This window comes from Scyliorhinus torazame, chromosome 6 (genome assembly GCF_047496885.1).
Source record: "Scyliorhinus torazame isolate Kashiwa2021f chromosome 6, sScyTor2.1, whole genome shotgun sequence".
Classification (NCBI taxonomy): domain Eukaryota; kingdom Metazoa; phylum Chordata; class Chondrichthyes; order Carcharhiniformes; family Scyliorhinidae; genus Scyliorhinus; species Scyliorhinus torazame.
This window is the reverse complement of record NC_092712.1, coordinates 237,810,210-237,837,866: the sequence shown is the minus strand read 5'-3', so window position 1 is coordinate 237,837,866 and position 27,657 is coordinate 237,810,210. Positions and strand designations below refer to the sequence as shown.

Sequence of the window (27,657 nt, the reverse complement as noted above, 5' to 3'; positions counted from 1 at the left end):
GGGCGACTACTACTGGGCCGCCAATGTGGCGATGATCCATAAATGGATGATAGAGGGAGAGGGAGCGGCGTGGAAAAGATTAGAGAGGAAGTCCTGTAAAGGGACGAGTCTAGAGGCGCTAGTGACGGCGCCACTACCGTTCTCACCAAAAAGATTTACCACAAACCCAGTGGTGGCGGCAACATTAAATATCTGGGGGCAATGGAGGCGACAGAGGTGTGTGTTGGGAGCCTTGGTGGGGTCCCCAATTAGGAACAACCATAGGTTTGCCCCAGGGAGGATGGATGGAGGATTCCAGAGCTGGCACCAGTTGGGAATTAGGAGGGTGGGAGATTTATTTATAGACGGGACGTTTGCGAGCTTGAGAGCGCTGGAGGAAAAGTATAAGCTGCCCCGGGGAAATTTCTTTAGGTATATGCAGGTGAGGGCGTTCACAAGACAACAGGTGAGGGAATTTCCATTGCTCCCGACACAGGGGATCCAGGATAGAATGCTCTCGGGGGTGTGGGTCGGAGAGGGCAAGGTGTCAGAGATATACCGAGAGATGAGGGAAGAGGTGGAGGAGCTGGTGGGCGAACTGAAAGGACAATGGGAAGAAGAGCTCGGGGAGGAGATAGAGGAGGGTCTGTGGGCTGATACCCTAAGCAGGGTAAATTCCTCTTCCTCGTGTGCCAGGCTTAGCCTGATTCAATTTAAGGTGCTGCATAGAGCACACATAACGGGAGCAAGGTTGAGCAGGTTCTTCGGAGTGGAGGACAAGTGTGGGAGGTGTGGGGGAAGCCCGGCGAACCACACACATATGTTTTGGTTGTGTCCGGCACTGGAGGGGTATTGGAGGGGAGTGACGGGATTGATCACGAAGGTGGTGAAGGTCCGGGTCAAGCCAGGCTGGGGGTTAGCCATATTTGGAGTAGCGGATGAGCCGGGAGTGCAGGAGGCGAAAGAGGCCGATGTCGTGGCCTTTGCGTCCCTAGTAGCCCGGCGTAGGATTTTACTCATGTGGAGGGAGGCGAAACCCCCCGGACTGGAGGCCTGGATAAACGATATGGCGGGGTTCATAAAACTGGAGCAGATTAAGTTTGCGCTGAGAGGATCGGCTCAAGGGTTCACCAGACAGTGGCAACCGTTCCTCGACTACCTAGCGGAACGTTAGAGGGAAGATAGATGACCAGCAGCAGCAATCCGGGGGGGGGGGGGGGGGGGGGGGGTTTATTTGGTTAGTTTACCATGTTAGTTAGTTACTCTTTATTAGATTGTAGTTATCATGTTACTTGTACTGTTAACTTTTCTTTTTGTTTGATGTGTAAGGGGAAAAAATTGTGAATGAAAAACTTCAATTAAATATATATATATTTTTTTTTTTAAAGAAATTAATAATTCTGAGAAAGGCACCCAAAATCTTTGTCCCTTGGCTGTCCATTAAGTCCAGTCACCAGGTTTGTAAATTTAAACACAATTAAGTTTATCAAAAAACTATAATTAAATAGGCAGCAAATACAACAGGTTAACTATTCTCCAATTCCTAACCCTCGTCCCCAATTAAACTCCTCCCACCTTGTACACACTCACACAAGACAGAAACACACAGAGGAGTAAGCACAAGGAATAAAAGTTTTTGTTTCAGATGATTGTCTCATATTGCACACCTTCCTTCAATTTAGGCTTTCAGTACACGCTTTTCCTGCTTTCAGTCTGTAATGGTTTTCAGTGCAGATGCATTCAGTTTCCCTGTACAGCCATGCATCTTTTCTGGAGAAAACACGAGAGGGAGAGAGCGAGAAGTTTTGGTGTCCAAAAGTTGGCACAGTGTTTTCTTTTTAATGCCTCACTTTCCCTGCTTGACTTAAACGTATATGTCCATTAAGCATCCATGGAACAAAATGGTAACAAAAATAAAGAAAGGGGATAAAAGGGAATCAACAGGAAGGGCCCTTGCATACCTCCCTCCCTAAAAGGAATGACACGTCAGAAGTTTCATTGTGAGCTATGCAAGACATAAATCACAAACATATATCCAATCATCTATTTCCATCATATAAGTGCCCTGCCCAGTCTCTACATTGGTAACTAGTAAGCTCTTAAACCTGTGACAAAGCACCCGCAATCACATTATCCTTTCCAGGGAGGTGGGCAATTTTAATATTGAGCTATTCTAATAACAAACTCCAATGGAATTATTTTGCATTCGGGTTTTAAGCATTTCTATAAACCAAGTGGATTATAGTCTGTATAAACTAAGCTTTGTTTATTGTCATGCCGGACATATACTATCTAAAGTGTTGAAGGGCTAGTAGCAGGGCTTCTTCTTCCATTGTTGAGAAGGTTTTTACTTTAAATTTCAAAAGTCAGGACAAGTTTGTTCAAGCATATTTCAAAACACCATGACAGTGTTAAGTGTTGTCTCATTAATGTAAGTCACCAAAGTCCCCAAGGACCACAGGCTTGGCTCCCCTTTTAAGAGAGAGCTGACTGGTGGTGATTCAACCTGAGGGTCACCACACCTCAGGCGAGACGGTGAGGCCCTGAAGAATAACCTCAGCCAGTACGGGACAGCTCTCTGCATCACAAACCAGCCAACCAGCCAAGTGAGCTAACCAACCATTTCTCCTTAATCGAAAGTGGGAGAAGCAAAAAGATAATGAACAATATAGGATGTGCTTAGTGTTAAACTAAACATTTGGAAAGGAAATATGAAAGTACAAGAAACATTTTAAATGCTTTTGTGAAGATGTGATCCTGAGGCCAGAATGAGCATAATGTAGAAGATGGAACTGTTCTGGGTCTAGCAAATAAGCTACACCTTATCTGCACTTTTACATAAGCATTATCTAAATATAGACAAAGAGGAAGTGAAAATGAGCTAATACTTAAACAAACTGAAAATAAATTTGACAAGCATGTGGAGTTATTATCAGAACTGGACATTACTGTCAGACCTTGTTAAGCTGGACCAAGCCAAGGTTGTGACACTGTAATTCTGAACTGAACTACTCTATTAAATTGAATTCAGCTGACATTGTGTTGTTAAGTCCAAAAATAATTATTTTCCTATCTGTGATTGTTGCAAATTTTTACTACCATTCACTGCACAGTAGGAAATTGTTACCACCATTCACTGTTCGAGCAGGAAACCATCAAACCGCTGTTGACTGCCCAATCAGCCCCGGACGTCACAGCTTCCACAGTCAGATCGGCCTTCCAGAAAGTGAACCCTCGGAAGGCAACAGGTTCTGACGGAGTCCTTGGTCTTGCACTCAGATCCTGTGCGGACCAGCTGGCAGATGTATTCGCGGTCATCTTCAACCTCTCCCTACTCCGTTCCGAGGTCCCCAGCTGCTTCAAGAAGACCAGCATCATACCGATGTCAAAACCAGGCAATGTGCCTCAATGACTACCGTCCGGTGGCCCGGACATCAATTGCAATGAAGTGCTTCAAGAGGTTGGTCATGAGGCACATCAACTCCATACTCCCAGAATGCCTAGATCCACTGGAATTCGCATACCGCCGCAACCGGTCCACAGCAGATGCCATCTCCCTGGCCCTACACTCATCCCTGGAGCATCTCGACAACAAGGACTCCCACATCAGACTCCTATTTATTGACTACAGCTCCGTCTTCAACACCATAACCCCAGCCAAGCTCATATCAAAGCTGCAACACCTAGGACTTGGCTCCTCAATCGGCAACTGGATCCTCGACCCACAGTCCACCATCAGTAAGAATAAACAACATCTCCTTCACAATCATCCTCAATACCAGGCCCTGCCAGGCTGCATCCTTAGTCCCCACTATACTCCATATACACACATGACTGTGTGGCAAAATTTGGCTCCAACTCCATCTACAAATTTGCTGATGGCACGATCATAGTGTGTCGAATCTTGAACAACGACGATTCAGAATACAGGAGGGAGATAGAGGAACACAGTGGAGTGGTGTAGCGACAACAATCTCTCCCTCAATGTCAGCAAAACTAAAGAGCTGGTCATTATCTTCAGAAAGCAAAGTACAGTACGCACCCCAGTCTGCATCAACGGGGCCGATGTGGAGATGGTCGACAGCTTCAAATTCCTAGATGCACATCACCAACCATCTGTCCTGGTCCACCCATATCAACGCTACAACCAAGAAAGCACAACAGTGTCTTTCCCTCCTCAGGGAACTAAGGAAATTCTGCATGTCCACACTGACTGTTACCAATCTTTACAGGTGCACCACAGAAAGCATCCTATCTGGCTGCATCACAGACTGGGTATGGCAACTGCTCGGCTCAAGACCACAAGAAACTTCAGAGAGTCGTGAACACAGCCCAGTCCATCACACAAATCCGCCTCCCATGCATTGACTCTATCTACACCTCCTGCTGCCTTGGGAAAGCGGGTAGCATAATCAAAGACTGCTTCCGCCCAACTTACAAACTCTTCCAACTTCTTCCATCAGGCAGGAGATACAAAAGTCTGAGAACACACACTAACAGATTCAAAAACAGCTTCTTCCCCAATGTTACCAGACTCCTAAACGACCCTCTTATGGACTGATCTGATTAATACTACACTCCTGTATGCTTCACCCGATGCCAGTGTTTACATTGTGTACCTTGTGTTGCCCATATTACGTATTTTCTTTTCATGTACAAATGATCTGTTTGAGCTACATGCAGACAAAATACTTTTCACTGTACCTCGGGACACGTGACAATAAACAAATCAAATCCAGTAGTAGTGAGATAATGAAAGTATATGTCAAATTGTGCGTTTTGCTCAATGTTGATTCTGTTTTAATTGAGCCAACGGTTAATCAGTGTAGTGCTTTGGCCCTTTTGACTTGTGTTATGCAGAGGAATTCTTTAAAAAATGACTTAGATGGGTATTGAGGGATTAGGAATTTGAGCTTCAAATTATACCAAATTTTTTGCTAGAACCGCTGTTCTTTAAATACAGACTGGTGACTGTTGGATGTTGCAGTGGTAATGTGTCCGCATTATCCCAAAAACTATTATTCTTGGGAGAGAGGAAAGAGAACAGCATGACACCCATCTCTTTTACTTCTGCAGGAATTCACTGAGAACTTCTGATATTCTTTTCAAATATAATCCTTTATTACACCATTCAGTTTTAAGCTTTGCTAAATTGCTGATTAATATCAAGATCATTCGTCTCCAGTTTTATTACTTTAGTTTTGTTTTTCTGTCCAAATAATGAAAAAGAAAATGTCTGAATCTGGTTCATTAAGTATGTGATCAAATTATGTTTAAATTCAACATCATAGAATTTCATAGAATTTACAGTGCAGAAGGAGGCCATTCGGCCCATCGAGTCTGCACCGGCTCTTGGAAAGAGCACCCTACCCAAGGTCAACACCTCCACCCTATCCCCATAACCCAGTAACCCCACCCAACACTAAGGGCAATTTTGGACACTAAGGGCAATTTATCATGGCCAATCCACCTAACCTGCACATCTTTGGACTGTGGGAGGAAACCGGAGCACCCGTAGGAAACCCACGCACACACGGGGAGGATGTGCAGACTCCGCACAAACAGTGACCCAAGCCGGAATTGAACCTGGGACCCTGGAGCTGTGAAGCAATTGTGCTAACCACAATGCTACCGTGCTGCGAACATCTTAATGTTCAAATGTTTTAGTTATGAATTGGACGTGCTCTCACCAGACTGCTTTTCCTGATACCACAGCCACAAAACTTGGGATATAGGAGGATGGCAAGTGCAAAAATAAAAACCAGATCTGAGCTGACTAAGAAAGCATATGGCATGCTTGCCTTCATCAGCCGGTGTATTCAGTACAGGAGTTGGGAAATCATGTTGCAGCTATATAAAACTTTCGTTAGGCCGCATTTGGAATATTGCATGCAGTTCTGGTCACCACATTATCAGAAGGACGTGGAAGCTTTGGAGAGAGTGCAGAAAAGGTTCATTGGAATGTTGCCTGGTCTAGAGGCCTGGTTATGAGGAGACACTGAATAAACTAGGATTGTTTTCAATGGAAAGACAGAGGCTAAGGGGAGACCTGATAGAGGTCTACAAAATTATGAGAAGCATAGACTGGGTGGATAGTCAGAGGTTTTTTCCAAGGGTGGAAGTGTCAATTACAAGGGGGTACATGTTCAAGGTGAGAGGGAGAAAGTTCAAGGTAGATGTGCGGGGTAAGTTTTTCACGCAGAGAGTGGTGGATACCTGGAACGCACTGCCAGAGGGTATGGTGGAAGCACGTACATTAGCATCATTTTAGAGGCATCTGGATGGGTACATGAATAGGGAGGAAATAGAGGGATACAGACCGAGTAAGGGCAGAAAGTTCTTTTTTTAGTTAGGGCATCATGATCAGCACAGGCTTGGAGGGCCGAAGAACTTGTTCCTGAGCTGTACTTTTCTTTGTTAACATGTGTGGTCATTGTAAAGAAGCAAGTTGGGGCAGCACGATAGCATAGGGGTTAGCACAATTGCTTCACAACTCCAGGGTCCCAGGTTCGATTCCCGGCTTGGGTCCCTGTCTGTGCGTGTGTTTCCTTCGGGAGCTCCGGTTTCCTCCCACAGTCCAAAGGTGTCCAGGTAGGTGAATTGGCCATGCTAAACTGCCCTTGGTGTCCTAAATTGTCCTTAGTGTTGGGTGGGGTTACTGGGTTAATAGAATTTACAGTGCAGAAGGAGGCCATTCAGCCCATTGAGTCTGCACCGGCTCTTGGAAAGAGCACCCTACCCAAGGTCAACACCTCCACCCTATCCCCATAACCCAGTAACCCCACCCAACACAAAGGGCAGTTTTGGACACTAAGGGCAATTTATCATGGCCAATCCACCTAACCTGCACATCTTTGGACTGTGGGAGGAAAGCGGAGCACCCGGAGAAAACCCACGCACACACGGGGAGGATAGGCAGACTCCGCACAGACAGTGACCCAAGCCGGAGTCGAACCTGGGACCCTGGAGCTGTGAAGCAATTGTGCTATCCACAATGCTACCGTGCTGCCCCGTGCTACAGTGTTATGGGGATAGGGTGGAGGTGTGGGCTTGGGTAGGGTGCTCTTTCCAAGAGCAGACTCAATGGGCCGAATGGCCTCCTTCTGCACTGTAAATTCTATGAAATCTGATCCCGAGACACATTTCCCACAAAGCTGCTAGCCACTCAACTTCCCTTCCTGGGCTCCCAAGTTAGTTGATATCATTCCCCATTCCCTCTCCTTTAATAGAGTCCTTCTCCTTTTCTTCAAAGCTGCCATCATCAACCCCCTTCAAAAAATCCACGCTCAACTACTCTTTCATTGCAAACTCTTGTTCCATCTCAAACCTCCCTTCTCCTCCAAAGTCTGTGAACATGTTGTTGTCACTTTTTAATTATTCACTGTTAAATAATTTCTTCACTCTGGTCACTCATGCAAATTGGAAGGAAAAAGATTTTTCTCAACGTCATTAGAATTTCAGCAATATGTACCAATGCCTATGTGAAATGTTCATACTGTGCAGCACATGGCTAAATCGCTGGCTTTAAAAGCAGACCAAGGCAGACCAGTAGCACGGTTCAATTCCCGTAACAGCCTCCCCGAACAGGCACTGGAATGTGGCGACTAGGGGCTTTTCACAGTAACTTCATTGAAGCCTACTTGTGACAATAAGCGATTTTCATTTCATTTCATATTAAAGTTCAGCTTTCTAAACTAGGGTTGTCCCATAGTTTGGGTTTTGAGATCTAAAGCTGTGCCCCATCTTTTCCACAATTCCATGTATAAATCCCTCCACTCGAGTTTTCATTCCATGTCAGCAGCAATGTTGCCCTTATCAAAAATCACAAATTACACCTTCTGTGCGAAAGACCATGGTGAATTTGCCCACCTTGTCCCTCACAACCTGTCTGTAGCTTTTAACTCAGTTAACCATACCATCTTTTGCAAATGCCTCTGCTCCACCGTACAGTTGGGTCTATTTGCACTCTCATCTATCAGATTGTAGCCATAGACTCATGTGCAATGGCTTAAGGGGCTGGTTTAGCACAGGGCTAAATCGCTGGCTTTGAAAGCAGACCAAGGCAGGCCAGCAGCACGGTTCAATTCCGTACCAGCCTCCCCAAACAGGTGCCGGAATGTGGCGACTAGGGGCTTTTCACAGTAACTTTATTTGAAGCCTACTTGTGACAATAAGAGATTTTCATTTTTCATTTCATTTCTCTTCCCATTTCCGTATTGTTACGGGAGTCCCCGAAGGGTCCATTATTAGCACCCACCCTTTTCCCATCAACATGCTTACTCCATGTGTCATTGTCCAGAAACATGTCAGTTTCGAAGTGTACACTGTTGACACTGTCTCGCATCATCTCTTCTCTCAATTCCTCCAGTGACTCGAGTTTGGCACACTGTTTGCCTCACATCCAGTAGTGGATGAGCAGAAATTTCAACCAAATATTGGCATGGCCAAAGTCATTGGGGCTAAATACAAACTACAGAAAGGGAAAATACGGAGAACTTTTGATGAGCCAATGTCTGGTGCGCTAACCTCTTTCTGTGGCCAATCTCCCCTCTCTGGCAACTGTTCGAACCTGAGCAAGACTGTTTTCATCTTGGTGTCATAGTTGACCACAAGATAGACTTCCAGCCACATATCTGTGCCTGCAATAAAACCCCTTAAAACACACTTTTGACCAAATTCTTGGTTATTGGCCTTAGTATCTCCTTGAGACTTGGTGTCAAGTTTTGATTGATAACACACAGCCTTCGGACTTCTGAATGTTAAAATAATTCTATAAATGGTAGCTGATGTTGATGGTGGTGGGATACAAAGTCAAGAGGTCCAAGGTTCAATTCCGTAACTAAATTGAGATTTTTGATATCACCTCAAACTTTTTAAACAGGCTTAGCATCCATGGGGTGTGATGGACAAAACTTAGGCAGGATTCATCTCCTGATCATTATCTAGGCTTCCTTTTATATCCATAGGCGCCTGCTGGAAAACAGACATCAAGTGCGGAAATCAGCTATGATCCACTTCAAGATCACGCATTATGCCAAAAGTCAGATTTTAAAAATATACTTCTTTTAGTTAGAGCGCATTCAGTTTCTGTACATCCTAACACACCAAGAACCAGCAGCTGCAGGAGATAAAGGAACAAATAAATAAATATAGAGCTTGATTTAAGGAACATCTCAGAACGATGGGAGAGAAGTCCTCTCTTTCGAAAAGCTGTTCCAACTCCAAAATGGTGTTAGTCTCAAAATCAGAAACTGTCGAAGCAAGCCATAGGTCAAAACCTGCACATGCTTAGACGTTGATGGTTAGCCACTGTAACCACAATACTGTACTCAAAGATGTCTTTCTCAGTTTAATGTAATGAAACATTGTTGGAGTACAGTGGAACAAGCTTCACTTTTTTATGACCTGGACTACATTCAAACTGGATTTGTCTGAAATGCCAGGTGTCTAAAGTGGAGACATGTTCATCCAACTAAACATCCTGTGAACCAAAAAATTTATTCTTTCAGCATAGTCTTTGTTTGATGTCTACTTTAAAGCTTCATAATTCAAACTTTTGAACAACATACTTTAAATATTGGCAAAGTCCTTTGTCAGGGTCCTTCCTGTTCATTTTCTTATTTCCGATGCTTAATGGAAATGTATCTTTAAGTCAAGCAGCAGAGAAGCATGAGAAATTCGAGAAGTTGCAACATAGTATTTGGTACTCGTGTTCAAACAGGAGAACTCCGACTTTGTGGCACCCATGAGATGGGATGGGACTCGGTTCGATTAGTTGGCTGGTGGCCAATGAACTGGCCAAAGGGCCATATTCTGCACGGTATTTGCATCTTGCCTGAGTGGGATGATTTTCAGAGACCTAAGGAAAGCAGAGTTTGAATTCTGGACGCTGAAAGGAAAAGCTGCTGTATTTCTGAAACTCCAGAGACCTGAATGAATTTACAGCGAAAACCACGATCTGAACGCAAAGTGTGAAGAGAAGAAAGGTGCTAGAAACGGGACTGGAATTGACTGAGGATGTCAAAGCATAATTTGGGGCCCGGGTCTGGGATCTTTAGAACGGTAAATGGTGACGGTTGGGTTACAGTATAAATTAAAAAGAGACACCAGGTTCATAGCAATATAACAGGATGGCTCTGGAAGCAGCTTTGAAAAGGCAAGCTAGTCGAATTGGCAGGCAAATTAAAAATAGGGTTCCAGCTAAATATCACAGAATTTCATAGAATTTACAGTGCAGAAGGAGGCCATTCGGCCCATCGAGTCTGCACCGGCTCTTGGAAAGAGCACCCTACCTAGCTAGGAAAGTAGAAATAACTGAAGTGATTTCTTAGCATTGAAACTTGAAAGAAATACCAGAAACATCGCCTGGGTCAAGGCAACAATCAGTAGAATTGGGGGCAGCAAAGTGGCACAGTGGTTAGCACTGCTGCCTCACGGTGCTGGAGACCCGGGTCTGATTCCGGCCCCGAGTCAGTGTGTGTGGAGTTTGCACATTTTCCCCGTCTCTGCGTGGGTCTTGCCCCGAAAACCCAAAGATGTGCATGTTAGGTGAATCGGGCACGCTAAAATTGCTCCTTAATTTGAAAAAAAATAATTGGGTATCCACATTTGTTTTTGTTTTTTAAATAATCAATAGAATTAGCTAAAATCCAGTTACAAATGAAACAACTGGAGATGCAGCAAAAAGGAAAAGAAATGGGGAGCATGGTGGCACAGTGGTTAAGCACTGCTGCCTCACAGCTCCAGGGATCCAGGTTCAATTCTGACCTCTGTGGAGTTTGTACTTTCTCCCCGTGTCTGAGTGGGTTTCTCCGGGTGCCCCGGTTTGCTCCCATAGTCCAAATATGTGAAGGTTAGGTGCATTGCACATGCTAAATTGCCCGTGTGTTCAAAAGGTTTGGTAGGTGTTATACCGACTCGACCGATATCCAATGCCTCGCATAGAGGATCTCTACGCGAAGCTTGCAGGTGGACTCTCGTTCACAAAATTAGATATGTGTCACGCCTACCTGCAGTTGGAGCTGGACCCTGCCTCCCGACCATATGTAACGATTAATACACACCGGGGCCTGTATGAATATACACGGTTGCCCTTTGGAGTATCCTCTGCCTGTGCTATTTTTCAACGTGTTAAGGAGGGCATTTTGAGAGGTTTACCACGTGTTGCTGTCTACTTAGATGACGCTTTGATTACAGGGACGTTGGAGCAGGAACATTTGGAAAATCTGGAGGCTGTCCTTAAGACGCCTTTCGGAGGCTGGAGTCGGTTTACATCGCACAAAGTGCGTATTTCAGGCAAAGGAAGTAGTCTACCTAGGTTATCGGGTGGACCGCGAAGGTTTGCACCCCGTCGCAGAGAAGGTGCTTGCAATTCAACAGGCCCCCGCCCCGACTGACACTTCGCATCTTCGTTCTTTTCTCGGTCTCGTAAACTATTACGGGAAGTTCCTCCCCAATCTGGCAACTACGCTGGCCCCGTTGCACCTTCTGCTAAAGAAAAATCACACCTGGGTTTGGGGTCAGCCGCAAGAAACCGCTTTCCGGCTGGTAAAGCAACAATTGTCGGCGTCTGGGTTACTAACCCACTATGATCCTGGAAAGCCTTTGCTCGTCACATGTGATGCATCCCCGTATGGTATTGGGGCCGTCATGTCCCACAAGATGGAGAACGGGGCCGAGCGACCGATAGTTTTCGCCTCCCGCACATTGACTGCAGCGGAGAAAAAGTACGCGCAGATCGAGAAGGAGGGCCTGGCAGTGGTTTTTGCGGTGAAACGCTTCCACCAGTACGTGTACGGCCGCCATTTCACTAGCGTGACTGATCATAAGCCTCTGCTGGGACTTTTCAGAGAGGAAAAGCCAATACCGCCCAAGGCTTCCACACGGATCCAGCGCTGGGCTTGGTTGCTTGCTGCATACGAGTATTCTCTGGAGCACAAACCAGGTACGCAGAGAGCAAATGCCGGCGCACTGAGCCGATTGCCTTTATCAACCGGCCCCATGTCGACCCCCACGACCGGTGAGGTGGTTGCAACCCTAAATTTTACGGACACCTTGCCTGTCACGGCATCACAGATCCGTGAGTGGACCCAGACGGAGCCAGTCCTGTCAAAGGTTCGGCACATAGTCCTGTATGGTGGGCAGCATAGACAGCTCCCAGTCGAGTTGCGGGCATTTTCCTCCAAGCTGTCAGAATTCAGCGTGGAAGCCGGCATCCTCTTGTGGGGGACGCGTGTGATTGTCCCGGAAAAAGGCCAGGAGCTGATACTAACAGACTTGCACAATGGGCATCAAGGTGTGACCAAAATGAAAAATGTTGGCCCGGAGTTATGTCTGGTGGCCAGGCCTCGACACCGACATTGAGAAGGTGCCCCAAAACTGCTCCATTTGCCAGGAGCATCAGAAGCTTCCACCGGCCGTGCCCCTACATCACTGGGAATGGCCAGGGCTGCCTTGGGCACGCTTGCATGCAGATTTTGCAGGCCCGTTTCAAGGATCCATGTTCCTTCTATTAATTGACGCCCAGTCTAAATGGCTAGACGTGCATAAGATGCAGGGGACAACGTCCTGCGCAACAATTGAAAAGATGCATTTGTCGTTTAGTACGCATGGCCTCCCCGAGGTGCTGGTCACAGATAACTGCACTCCATTCACGAGTGAGGAGGTTGCGAGGTTCACGAAGATGAACGGCATACGCCATATCCGCACTGCCCCTTACCACCCAGCTTCAAATGGGTTGGCAGTGCAGACATTCAAAAGAGGCCTAAAGAAGCAGTCTTCCGGATCAATGGACACGAGACTGGCTCGCTTTTTGTTTACGTATAGGACCACCCCCCATGTGGTGACTGGGGTAGCTCCCGCAGAACTCCTAATGGGCCGGAGACTTCGCACCCGCTTTAGTATGGTTTTCCCGGACATTGGCGCAAAAGTCGCCGCACACAAGAACGGCAGGGACAGTGATTTTCTTGGCATCGGCCGATTCGGCAGTTTTCGTTCGGAATTTTGCTGGTGCCCAGTGGGTTCCTGGTGTAATCTTTCGCCAAACGGGCCCTATATCTTACCAGGTGCAAGCCCAGGGTCGTCTCCAGCGCAAACATGTAGACCATGTTCGGTCCAGAAGACTATCCCCTCAAAAGATTCCCCGCCCCCGGAGCTCATTTCTACAGCCGCAGAGACCAGAGACAAGGGAAGGTACGACGAATGTGATATAAAATAGTTACTTTAGAGATATTAGTTAATGTAATGTAGAAATAAGCCACTTTGATTCTGGCAGATAGAGACAAAGGGATTTGAGACCGCATGGAAAAAGCAGGAAGAGGTGTGTCTATGAGAGTGATGCTGCATTGATAGGGGCCAGAGAAAAGGATTGGAAGTGAGCCAATCAGAATAGATCAAACAGGTCAGGAGGGATATAGGCTGACCTATGGGCATCGAGTATGTGAAACTTGATACCATTTGAATTGATTTGCAGAGATCCCTTTGTCTCTTTGTTCATTCGCTTTCTGGGATGTAGGAGACTGGATGTCTCTTATGTTTCTGTGAGATGAATTAAGCTTGCAAGCTAAATAAAATAACTTCTTTTTACGTGCGAATCCATCTCGACTTTTATTGAGGCCAGACTGACGGAGAAAGAAATTTGGGGATCAACAGGTAGTCCTCACAATCTTCCACTGGTGCCTCACTCGAAGCCTGCGCAGGTCGTTACAGAACCGAATGGAGATAGAGACGCTGACATGACGGAGGCAGCAGACTCTGACTCCGAGATGGAGACACAGGATGCATCAGAGGGGGAATCCTCGGGTCCACGGGCCGTGGATGTACAACCGTTGTGCCGTTCATCACGGAAGCGCCGGTCTCCGTCTCGTTACACGCCTGATCCACGCCACGTGCAAATGGTGTCCGGCCTGCGGCAAAACGAGTCCGACGCCCTCCTTCGCCGGGGTCTTCGGTGGATTCCTTGGACTTTGGGGGGGAGGGATGTTATAACCTGCCTACTTACCATTGGCTGGGGACTAATGACAATCTCACAATCCTGTGGGAGTATGAGCTTCCCCAATGAGGGGGGCGGAGAAACCATTAGTAAACTCCAAGTATAAATAAAGCTGGCTGGTTTAGGAGCAGCAGGAAGGAGTGTGCAGCAAGGGAAGTTGCTGCTGTTGTTATATATATATATATATATGTTATTGTAAATAAATGTTATTACTTTGTATCCTTAAAACTCGTGCTGGATTCTTCGTGACCCTCACAAAAGTAGGGTTACTGGGTTGCAGGGATAAGGTGGGCAAGTGCTTGAGTAGGGTGCTTTTTTCAGGGGGCGGTGCGGACTCGATGAGCCAAATAGCCTCCTTCTGCACTGTAAGGATTCTATGATTCTATGAAATGGAGATGCAGCAAAAAGGAAAAAAAATGGAGATGGAAATTTGGAGGTTGGAATTAGAGAGAGGTAAAAGCAAAAGAGAGTTCCAGCTTACAGTACTGGAAATTCAAGGGAGGGAAAACTTAATCTTAGAATGGAACCCAGTGGCAATATGTTTAAATTCATACAGGCCCTCCAAAAATTCAAAGAGAAGGAAATAGAAACCATTTTTAGGGCTTTTGAGAAAATACCAATCCAAATGGGGTGGCTAAAGGAAAAGTGCAAAGTAACTGGACAAGGCAGGCACAGGACATTTATGCTTCCCTGTCAGAGGGGGAGTCTAAGAATTATGACATGTAAAAAAGACTCTTCCGTGTGAATATGAATTGGTTCCCGAAGCATATAGACAAAAGTTTTTGAATCGAATGAGCGAGCCGGGACAGACATATGCCAAATTCGAAGCGGTTAAGCAAAGCAATTTTGATAGATGGGTACGAACATTGGGAATTGCAACTACCTATGAGAGAGGCCATTCTCTTCGAGGAATTTCCTACCTTCCATGTTAAGAACCCATCTTGAAGACCAACAGGCAAAGACTGCTAGACAAACAATAATTATGGCTTAGATAAGGTTCCCCACGGTAGGCTATTGCAAAAAATACGGAGGCTGGGGATTGAGGGTGATTTAGAGATGTGGATCAGAAATTGGCTAGCTGAAAGAAGACAGAGGGTGGTGGTTGATGGGAAATGTTCAGAATGGAGTACAGTCACAAGTGGAGTACCACAAGGATCTGTTCTGGGGCCGTTGCTGTTTGTCATTTTTATCAATGACCTAGAGGAAGGCGCAGAAGGGTGGGTGAGTAAATTTGCAGACGATACTAAAGTCGGTGGTGTTGTCGATAGTGTGGAAGGATGTGGCAGGTTACAGAGGGATATAGATAAGCTGCAGAGCTGGGCTGAGAGGTGGCAAATGGAGTTTAATGTAGAGAAGTGTGAGGTGATTCACTTTGGAAGGAATAACAGGAATGCGGAATATTTGGCTAATGGTAAAGTTCTTGAAAGTGTGGATGAGCAGAGGGATCTAGGTGTCCATGTACATAGATCCCTGAAAGTTGCCACCCAGGTTGATAGGGTTGTGAAGAAGGCCTATGGAGTGTTGGCCTTTATTGGTAGAGGGATTGAGTTCTGGAGTCGGGAGGTCATGTTGCAGCTGTACAGAACTCTGGTACGGCCGCATTTGGAGTATTGCGTACAGTTCTGGTCACCGCATTATAGGAAGGACGTGGAGGCTTTGGAGCGGGTGCAGAGGAGATTTACCAGGATGTTGCCTGGTATGGAGGGAAAATCTTATGAGGAAAGGCTGATGGACTTGAGGTTGTTTTTGTTGGAGAGAAGAAGGTTAAGAGGAGACTTAATAGAGGCATACAAAATGATCAGGGGGTTGGATAGGGTGGACAGTGAGAGCCTTCTCCCGCGGATGGATATGGCTGGCACGAGGGGACATAACTTTAAACTGAGGGGTAATAGATATAGGACAGAGGTCAGAGGTAGGTTCTTTACGCAAAGAGTAGTGAGGCCGTGGAATGCCCTACCTGCTACAGTAGTGAACTCGCCAACATTGAGGGCATTTAAAAGTTTATTGGATAAACATATGGATGATAATGGCATAGTGTAGGTTAGATGGCTTTTGTTTCGGTGCAACATCGTGGGCCGAAGGGCCTGTACTGCGCTGTATTGTTCTATGTTCTATGGCTGGTGATCATGAGCTAATCCATAAAATTAAACCATTGTTCCATCACCTCATAATTTTGGAAAGGATAGGAAGTGGGAGAGGAAAAGAAGGCAGGTAGCCAAGGTAAGGAATAGATAGCTGGGAACGCTCCGAGATCTCCTCCTCAGACCAGGAAGGAAGGTACTGAGAGTGAAGGTGAGACTTGAAAGCCTAGGTGTTACCATTGTAATAAGGTGGGACATGTTGTTCAGCATGTGTGAAGTTACGAAGAAAGCCAGTGGGACTTGTTGAAGTTCATAAGGAGAATTTGGAAAGGGGAACAAAAGTGGAGAATACTTCAGGGCAGACTGTAGCTTAACTGACTTAGAAGACCAGAGGTAAACATTGTTGTGGGAGCAGGTATGATGAATGAGGGAGAAGAGAGATATGCAGGGTTTTTGTCAAAGTGGAAGACCACCCCATTTTCCTCAACTGATGCCAAACCCATAACTATCTTAAAGGACACGGGTGCTACTCAAACTCTCTTAATGGAGAAGGATTTGATTTTCCCTCTAGAGAGTTCAATGAAAGCCAAGGTATTAGCAAATGGGATAGGTGGGAGATTATATTCCAGTTCCATTGTGTAAAGTACAATTGGAGTGTGATTTAGCATCAGGTCCAGTAGTTGTGGGTTGACTAAGAAATCCAGAGTGGTCTGTGAAATGACACCTTTGAGGAATGATGTGGAAATAGTGACGGTTGTAGTTTCACCGAGAGTCAGATTGAAGTACTGCGGAAAACGCACGAGTTGCCAATCACAGGGCATGTGGGAATTAGGAAAACTCATTGGGCATTAAGTGACTCACAGAAAGAAACGTTGAAAGACATTAATCACATATCAAATGGCAATGGTAATGAATCTGATTCTGCTGATACTGATGACATTATCTCGACGAAAATGATTCCTTACAGAAGCTTGTCAATGATAAAATTTAGTAGAGAACCATATTCCGAGAACTTCAAGACTGAAGGTGACGCGAAGAAGGAGTCCGAATCTAATAGTCAAAACAGCGATGAAGATTGAGTATGAAGAAATGATAAACAACTGCCAACTAATAGACCTGTCACTAACTGATCATGAATAGATGCAAAGTAATTCTTCCAAAGCTCAAAAGACAACAGCAAATCAGAAGAAGAAAGTGAATTGGGCTTTTCTAAGAGTAATTTGCCGCAGCCTCTTTCCCATTGCCATTCACCTCAGGTGCAAATATGTCCCAGAGCATGCCTGTTTTGAAGGAAAATATACATCATAGCATGGCATCAGATAGTCAGGATGAGAACAGCAATAACTGAAATGACACCAAGCAAACAGCTGATTAACCTTTTATCTTGAAGGGGCACACAATGCCTCTTTCAAGGTAAAGGAAGCAAATAGCAACCACGATTAAATAATCAGTGATCAATTCCTTTTGAAAATGAGGAGGAAGGTGGATGAAGAACCATGCTGTGATTCTGCAACCACATCTGTTAACAAAAGACAGAACGTTCATGGAACCAACAATGTGTTATCCTCTGATTCTGAAAGTAAAGAACAGTTGAAATCTGGAAAGCACAAATTGTATCAGTCCGTATTACTAAATGGAGATAAGAGCTCTGATTACGAAAACTCCGATGAGGAGGTAAAAGCTGTAAAACAAAGATTAGTGCATATAAAGCCAACCAACTTTGTGAAGTTGAACCCTCAGTTTTATATGCTACTGAAAGTAACCATATGAAGAAGAGAGAATGTAAAGTTGGAGGGGTTGAAGAGTGTTTATTGATTAAATATGACCCAAATATTTGCCTCAACTGGTAGTTTGGCTGCAGAAGATCATCAAAATTTGGATGAATATTCTTTGGACTGGCTGCAGGGGCAGCACTGTTGTGCAGTGGTCAGCACTGCTGCCTCACGGTGCCGAGGACCCGGGTTTGATCCTGGCCTCGAGTCACCGTCCATGTGGAGTTCGCACATTCTTCCCGTGTCTGCGTGGGTCTCACCCCCACAACCCAAAGATGTACAGGCTAGGTGGAATGGCCATGCTAAATTGCCTCTTAATTGGAAAAAATGAATTGCGTACTCGAAAAAAAATTTATTTTATTTTTTAAAGTGATAGATAGGTTCTAGATTAATAATAATCTTTGTCACAAGTAGGCTTACATCAACATTGCAATGAAGTTACTGTGAAAAGCCCCTAGTCGCCATACTCCAGCGCCTGTTCGGATACACGGGGGAGAATTCAGAATGTCCAAATTACCTAACAGCACGTCCTTCGGGACTTGAGAGGAAACTGGAGGAAACCCACGCAGACACAGGGAGAACGTGCAGACTCCACACAGTGATTAATAGGGGGATCAGGATTTATGGGAAGAAGGCAGGAGAATGGGGATGAGAAACATATAAGCCATATTTGAATGGCGGAACAGACCTGATGGGTCGAATGGCTTAATTCTGCTCTTATATCTTGGGCTGGATTCTCCGATTCTGAGACTAAGTGCTGACGCCGGCATGGGAACGGTGGCCTTTTACGACTGAAAGATCGGCGCAAAACGGCCACCGAACCCCCGACTGGTGGGGGGCTAGCAGGCACACAACTTAGAGCACCCGGATCTGGCTGGAGAATTGTTGGGTCCATGGCCATGCATGCGCAAGGTCATCGTGCAGACCTGGCCTGCCAAATAGTGCCCCCCTTTGACCAGGCTCGCCCCCCCCCCCCCAGGGCCACCTCACACCAGTGCTCCCAACCCCTGCTAATGCCCCCCTGCCCGCAGACCGGCTCTCTCCCGACTGTGGCGGCGCTGGACTCTGTCGGCAGCCGCCACGCCGAGTTCCCGACAAAAAATAGCACGAGAGACCCATGCTGTCGGGAACTCTTGTCTGTCAGGTGCAGGGGGGAGGGCCTCAGGTAACGTCTTGAGGCCGTCCATTTTCCTAGAGTATGCCGTTTTGGAGGTGGCGGAGCATCGCAAAAGCGGCTCCACCCCCGATTTTGACGCCAACGTGGATTCTCCAACCAATCGGCAAACATGATTTCGGTATCCGAGACCGGAGAATCCCACCTTATATGGTCTACATTCCTACATCAGTCAGAGGCTCCCCACTGAAAGCAGATTTCTACAATAGTGTTTCACAATAGTGTTTCCAGGAGAAAATGGACATATCAGCTGCAAATTTAAACCAATGGCCTCAGCTAAAGAAACACCATCTCTAGGTACAATCAGCGAATCTTTATTTTTGCACATTTTCCCCATGTGTGTGTGCGTTTCACCCCCACAACCCAAAGATGTGCAGGGTAGGTGGATTGGCCATGCTAAATTGCCCCTTAATTGGAAAAACTGATTTGGGTACTCTAAATTTATTTTAAAAAGAATTGGCTTTGCTTCAGTTAAGTAGCTTTACTCTAGATTGTTTCTTTCCCTTTACCCTAGCTAATCTAAACATTATGATGCTTTGACGAGTGTGTGCAAAATGTTCCCCCACTACCACTTGGTCTACTTGAGCCACCTCATTCCTCAGAACCAGATCCAGTAGTCCTGAAAAATGGTCTTGAAAAATATTAAGGTAGATAAGTCCCCAGGGCCTGATGGGATCTACCCCAGGATACTGAAGGAGGCTAGAGGGGAAAGTGCTGTGGCCTTGACAGAAATCTTTGGATCCTCACTGTCTTCAGGTGATGTCCCGGAGGACTGGAGAATAGCCAATGCTGTTCCTTTGTTAAAGAAGAGTAGCAAGGATAATCCAGGGAACTACAGGCCGGTGAGCCTTACGTCAGTGGTAGGGAAATTACTGGAGAGAATTGTTCGAAACAGGGTCTACTCCCATTTGGAAGCAAATGGACGTGTTAGCGAGAGGCAGCATGGTTTTGTGAAAGGGAGGTCGTGTCTCACTAACTTGATAGAGTTTTTCGAAGAGGTCACAAAGATGATTGTTGCAGGTAGGGCAGTGGATGTTGTCGATATGGACTTCAATAAGGCCTTTGACAAGATCCCTCATGGAAGACTGGTACAAAAGGTGAAGACACACGGGATCAGGGATGAGCTGGCAAGATGGATACATAACTGGCTAGGTCATAGAAGGCAGAGTAGCAGCAATAGAAAGGTGCTTTTCTGATTGGAGGGCTGTGACTAGTGGTGTTCCCCAGGGATCAGTGCTGGGACCTTTGCTGTTCGTAGTGTATATAAATGATTTGGAGGAAAATGTAACTGGTCTGATTAGTAAGTTTGCAGACGACACAAAGGTTGGTGGAATTGCAGATAGCGATGAGGACTGTCAGAGGATACAGCAGGATTTAGATTGTTTGGAGACTTGGGCGGAGAGATGGCAGATGGAGTTTAATCCGGACAAATGTGAGGTAATGCATTTTGGAAGGTCTAATGCAGGTAGGGAATATACAGTGAATGGTAGAACCCTCAAGAGTATTGAAAGTCAAAGAGATCTAGGAGTACAGGTCCACAGGTCACTGAAAGGGGCAACACAGGTGGAGAAGGTAGTCAAGAAGGCATACGGCATGCTTGCCTTCATTGGCCGGGGCATTGAGTATAAGAATTGGCAAGTCATGTTGCAGCTGTATAGAACCTTAGTTAGCCACACTTGGAGTATAGTGTTCAATTCTGGTCACCACACTACCAGAAGGATGTGGAGGCTTTAGAGAGGGTGCAGAAGAGATTTACCAGAATGTTGCCTGGTATGGAGGGCATTAGCTATGAGGAGCAGTTGAATAAACTGGATTTGTTCTCACTGGAATGACGGAGGTTGAGGGGCGACCTGATAGAGGTCTACAAAACTATGAGGGGCATAGGCAGAGTGGATAGTCAGAGGCTTTTTCCCAGGGTAGAGGTTTAAGATGCGAGGGGCAAGGTTTAGTGGGGATGTACGAGGCAAGTTTTTTTACACAGAGGGTAGTGGGTGCCTGGAACTCGCTGCCGGAGGAGGTGGTGGGAGCAGGGACGATAGTGACATTTAAGGGGCATCTTGACAAATACATGAATAGGATGGGAATAGAGGGATACAGACCCAGGAAGTGTAAAAGATTTTAGTTTAGACGGGCAGCATGGTCGGCACAGGCTTGGAGGACCGAAGGGCCTGTTCCTGTGCTGTGCTTTTCTTTGTTCTCTGTTCCCTTCACGTTGGGCTGGAAATATACTGATCTGGAAATTTCTACTATACGCACTTAAGAAACCTTCCCGTCTTTGCCCTCTACATAATTTCTATACCCTGTCCGTATACTAGGATAATTGAAGTCTCCCATTATATGTAGTCTATTGCTTTTGCAACTCTATAATTTCCTTGCAAATTTGCTTCTCTATATCTTTCGCACTGGTTTACGACCCAGAGTATAAAGGCAGTAGTGTGACGATATAGAATAAAGGCAGTAGTGTGACGATATAGAATAAATTCAGTCGTCAAATGTTATCTCCAATATTTCTTACTTCCAACGAAAGAGATTCTATCCTTGACCCTTGTAGAATATCTTATTTTTCCAGTACTGTAATATTCTCTTTAATGAATATTGTCACTTTGCCTGCTTGCTTTCTTTCCCTATCTTTGCATAACACCCTGCATGCTGTAATATTTCGTGCCTTTTTTATTGAGCTAAGTCTCCACTATCGCCACATCATATTCCTTAGTGTCTCGCTGTATCTGCTGGGTAACAACCAGATTTACCATGCTTCATATATTCACGTGACTACACAGTAAATTAAATTGATATCTTATTGCATTCCCTCCTATTATGGTCACACCTATTATATTGAAATAATCAGAGGTCACTGTGAGAATGGAGATTTTTTATCATGCTTTAGCACACATTCCATAGCCAATAAGATTGTCAGCATTCAATAATTCATCTGCAGCATGTATAGCACCATACTTTTCTTTTAAAAAGTTATCCCTGCTTAATCAATTTGTTTTTTAGGCAATTTAATCAGATTTTTCATTACTCTCTCTGCAGTTGTAAATTAAGACAATTACAGCAGCACAAAATGGTATATGTAAAAGTATTGTTTAAAATTGAAACAGGTTTGCCTTACCTGAGAGAAATGCAACCTTCTCCTTCAGTATCGGAAGGACTTCCATCGCCTTCATCTCATCATTTTTACGAAAACCTGAAAAGGAATTAGTTTAAAATTAGTGAAAAATCATTCCCATTAATTTATTTCAGGGGTTCAATGCACATCCTTAGAAAGTCTATATTTTTCCAAATATGTAACTGTAAATGCTACATTACAATTCCAGTTGGTAATATTTACTGATGTCATATCCATGAGACATAAAAGAGATCATAAACTGGGCAAATTCCTTTCTGCTTCCTTACAAATGGACATTGCTGAATCAAAAACATGGCTGCTACAGGTCGCATAATTTGCAAGTTGCCTTCAGTTCTGGAAACTTCCAACAGGAATTACCGAACAAAGATCAGCCCCCATCCTTGTGGACCTCACACCTACCATTGCATGTATCCATTACAATCAATGAAACAAGGGAGTAGCAGACAATCTGTCTCCCAAGCCTGGGCTTATGACGAAGAGAGAATCAACCATCAAATAACTTGTTATACCTGCGGAAACACTTTCCTCCACTATCTATCTCCAAAGGTGAAAAATAATTTTGACCATAGAAACTGATTATTAACCTGAAACTGACTTATCAATGGGCAACACCACACAACCTAATCTCCTTTGGCCTTTGGAAAGTTTAAATGGACTCCCCAGGGCAGTCTATTGTTGACAGCCAGTCTGTCAACATTAAAGCTGGACTCCAGGCTGACAACAAAGCCTGCCTCAAGTCTAAATCCCTTGAAGCATGCGTGCGGTTATGAATTCCATCCCCGGGATTTGAATGTACGAATAAACCATACTTCTGATTTAACCCTAGAATTTGTTGTGAATTATTTTAACATTGACTTCAGAGCTCGAGTTTGGAGAAACAGACCACAAAAATTAAAACACCTCTGCTTCTGGAAAGACGATGACAAAAAGAAAGTTTTGTTTGCCTCACTCCTCTGTCCGTAACACTATTTTAAATGAGAAAGTTATTATCTGTTAGCATTAGCCATGTGCCTATAAGTATTATGTCAATCTTAATAAAATACAAATAGTCTGCAATGAATAGAATAAATCCAGATTAATAACTGAAATCAATAACAAGATTTTAGCTAATGAAGCTATGCAGAAGGCTAATGTCTCAATCATTGATTGGAACAATTACCATTTTTAAGTCTTTGTCTTGAACACTGTATCCATTGACTCCATCTACACTTCCCACTGCCTGGGGAAAGCGGGCAGCATAATCAAAGACCCCTCCACCCGGCTTATTCACTCTTCCAACTTCTTCCATTGGGCAGGAGATACAAAAGTCTGAGAACAAGCACGAACAGATTCAAAAACGGTTTGTTTTTACCCGCTGTTACCAGACTCCTAAGCGACCCTCTTATGGACAGACCTGATTAATACTACACTCCTGTATACTTCACCCAATGCCGGTGTCTATGTATTTACATTGTGGACCTAGTGTTGCCCTATTATGTATTTTCTTTTTATTTTCTTTTATTTTCATGTACTAAATGATCTGTTTGAGCTGCTCGCAGAAAAATACTTTTCACTGTACCTCGGTACACTTGACAATAAACAAATCCAATCAAGCTCAAAGATTTTGAGATTAATTCTCCCCCCTCCCAAGTCCAAGAAAACATTTGCCTGCTAATGACAATACCGTGGCTCTCTAAGCAATGGGAATGATGGTGAGAGAAAATACATAATTTCCACCTTCACTATGACACCCTCAAATGCAAAATACTGCAAATGCTGGAATCTGAAATCAAAACAGAAAATGCTGGCAATATTTAGCAAGTCTGGCAGCATCCTTACAGAGTGACACAAATTAACATTTCAGGTCTTCAGAGCTCTCAAAAGCAACACTAATGTCCTTTAGGGAAGGAAATCTGCTGTCCTTACCTGGTCTGTCTTACATGTGACACAGCAATGTGGCTGACTCTTAAAATGCCACTCAGTTTGAGGGCAACTGGGGACAGGAAACAAATGCTGGCTTTGCCTGTGATGCCCACATCCCATGAAATAATAAAAACATGACATTTATGGAATATGTGTAGACAAAATAATTAATTGCCCCAAAGATCAACACTGAGATTAATAAAAATGTGGGTTCTAGAGAATCAAGGTCGAGAAAACGGAGTTGATGCACATGTCCAGCTATGATCTTACTGAACTACAAGATCAGGCTTGAGGGACCATATGGTCTACTTCAGCTCCTTTTTGTATTTTTGCATCAAGTTTCAGGAGTTTTCAGCCTATTGATAGACCCTACCTGCATTACAACACTTACTCCACTTCAACAGCACTTCACTGGCTGTAAAGCAATATGAGATGTCATGAAAATCGCTATATAAATGCAAGTCTTTCCCTTTTTCTCTCACCCTCACCTAACGTTGCCCTTGGTGTAATTATCCACAGACATCAGATTATGTGCATTGCTGACTATTATGTCCATTTCTCAACCTCTTCTCTTAAAGTTCTCCACTAGTTCTATGCTATTGAAACACCTAGCTGTCAGTCTTGGGAGAGCCACAATTTCTTCCAGCTTAACACTGGAAGGGCTGAAGCCACCGTTATCAACTTCAAATGTAAACTCCATACCCTAAACATCCTTGCCTCTAGCCGCTAGCTCCAACTGACAGAATATTCACATCCTCAGCCTTCTATTCAACCTTGATCTGGGCTTCAAATCCCTGATCCTGTTCATGATAAAGTTTTGCTCCTTGCACTGCCAAAAGATCACCTCAGCTCATCTTCCACAGAAACACAGAATAAAGCATTTCAAAGACAGACTATCTCCAGGGAATTCGTGTTAACCTGATTCACTTAGTAGTGCTGTCCGTCCTGGTCAGAATATTATGGGTTGAAATTGTGTTAAGTCCACACCAGATTTTGAGTACATAAACTAGGCTGATACGGCACTGAATTACTGAGGGAATGCTGTATTGTCAGAGGTGTCATTTTTGGATGCCCATTCCTAGGAACATTGAAACTACTTTGTGATACTCAAAGAGAGGATGGAGTTTTTCCAGTATAGAGTCATACAGTACAGAAGAGGCCCTCCGGCCCACCAAGTCTGCACAGACAAAACTACACTAAATCTACACTACTCCCATTTTCTAGCACTTGGCCCATAGCCTTGAATGTCATTTGTTTCAAGTGCTCATCCACGTACTTTTTAAAATTTGAACACTTTCCTGCCTCTACTACCCTCCCAGGCTGTGCAGTCGAGACTCCGACCACCCTTCGGGTGAAAATAGTTTTCCTCAAATCCCCTCTAAATCTCCTGTCCCTTAATATTATGCGCCCTCGTTATTGACCCTTCAACTAAGGGGAACAGCTGCTTCCTATCCACCATGTCCATATCCCCTCATAATCTTACACACCAGTCAGGTCCCCGTCAGCCACCCCCCCCCCCCCCCCCCAGCCTTCTCTGTTCAAAAGAAAACAACCCGGGCTTATCTCGCCTCTTCGCAGTCCAAATGCTCCATCCCAGGCAACATCCTGGTGAATTACCTTTGCACCTTTTCCAGTGCAATCACATCCTTTCTATAGTGAGGCGACCAGAACTACACACACTACTCCAGCTACGGCCTAACCAAAGTTTTGCACAGTCCCAACATAATCTCCGTGCTTTAATAATCTCTGCCACAACTGATAAAGGCAAGTCCCATATGCCTTCTTAACTACCCCATTAACCTCCAGGGATCTGTGCATCAGCACCCCAGGATCCCTCTGAGCTTGCTAGTGTCCTGCCATTCATTGAGTACTCCCTTCTCTGGTTACCTCATCACCTCGCATTTTTCAAGGTTAAATTCCATGTGCCACTGATCTGCCCATCTGACCAACGCGTCTATATCTTCCTACAACCTAAGGCTTTCTTCCTCACTATTAACCACCCTGCCAATCTTTGTATCTTCCAAAAACTTACTTATCATCTGCATCAATATTCTTCCCCAACTAGAAACAAATTCATTGGTCGTATATCTAATTTATTTTTGTGGACAGTTACCACTGCAGTCCTGCTATCACACAGACCAACATTCAAGCACTCCAAAATATTCACTGTTGAAGTATGCGGAGGCAGTTTGACACTATTATAAAATGCTGGAATCAATGCAATTGCTTTTCTTTCAGTATTGTGTAGCTCCTAGTATATGCTGCAGAGTGGCATTGATACAGGCCTGGGAGTTAGTCAGCTGTTCCCCTATCTCAGATATGAGTGGTCTAGGAAGTCACATTAAATATTTCAGCTCCCCAGTGACCTTTGAATATTTCTGGAATAACCTTGCTCGGGTTTGAGCAAAAATTTGGTTTTAAAATCCTTCTTATAAAACAAATATCACTGAAAATATATTTCTTTGATATTAATACTAGGGACATTTCAACAAGTCATGTCCTGATACAGTCCAGCTGTTTCAGCCGGTTAGAACCAGACCACGTATGTGAACTAGATTCTAAATCTCGACAGAGCTGGCACCACAAATAACTGTACTAGTCCACCCATGTACTGTATGCCCTATCAATTACTGAGCCAACATCCTCAGCACAAAACATTCAAACGCAAGATTCAATTGCAAGAAGTTAGTCAGCATTGTCCAAGGACAGTTAAGAGATTTACAAAAATCTCCAGGACTGATTGTAACAATTAAGTACTTAACACAAAGGCTTTTCTGCTGTTGTACAAGACAATAAGCTATTGACCCAGTCAACCAACAGTTGGAATGAAGTGATGGTGGGTGTCTGCTCTTGAACTGAAATCTAAAATTACAATTAACACAAGAGCCTTTCGGAATACAAAAGGGTGCACATACATAAACCCAGCTGCAATGTTTTGTTCCACCAGAAAGATACTAGGGCATCGACGGTCAAATTATGGAAACAGGTTGCATAGACTCTGCCTTCCCTTTAATTTAAAAGATTGAGAGTTGCTCTAATCGAGGTTTCAAAATGAAAATTTTTAAAAAGAATTGGCATGGGGAGATTTAGAGAAGTTAATTTATCTGGTTTGGGGGGGGGGGGGGGGTTGACTTGAAATTAGTGCTGGGCCATTTCAGAAATCCAATCAGGAAGCATTTTTCCTTCAGAGGGTGGTGAAATTCTGTGAATCGCCACTTCAAAAGACTTTGGTTGCTGTATCAATTCATATTTTCAAGACAACATTATTCGGTAAGAGCACTAATGAATATGGATCAAAGGCAAGTGAATGGATTGTGGTACAGACTGTCGGAATTTACTCAGGGAATCAAAAGGCTACACCTATTCATATAAGGGAACACACGTGGGAACGCACAAAAACATTCATTCAACGTTCTAGAAATGGTAAATTAAATCAGAATGCTGCCTGCCTTCCTGACAAATACCCACCGTCACAGCTTCCAAAGTCAGATCGGCCTTCTTGAAAGTGAACCCTCGGAAGGCGACGGGTCCCCTAGTTGTGCACTCAGATCCTACACAAAACAGCTGGCAGATGTGTTCACGGACATCTTCAATCTCTCCCTACTCTGTTCAGAGGTCCTCACCTG

The 27,657-nt window shown here is 44.6% G+C and overlaps 1 protein-coding gene across 8 annotated transcripts in view; it reads right to left on the bottom strand.

Moving 5' to 3' along the window:
• Positions 1-27,657, bottom strand: part of LOC140425346 (triple functional domain protein) — an 801,905-nt gene that overhangs the window by 522,417 nt on the left and 251,831 nt on the right. For 7 of the 8 annotated variants that reach the window (XM_072509518.1, XM_072509516.1, XM_072509515.1 and 4 more), the window contains one exon: positions 22,112-22,186. In XM_072509518.1, coding sequence (XP_072365619.1) covers positions 22,112-22,186 — 75 coding nt within the window. Of the gene's footprint in view, positions 1-22,111; positions 22,187-23,288; positions 23,438-27,657 lie in introns of all 8 variants that reach the window. The other variant, XM_072509513.1, reaches the window with a different exon arrangement.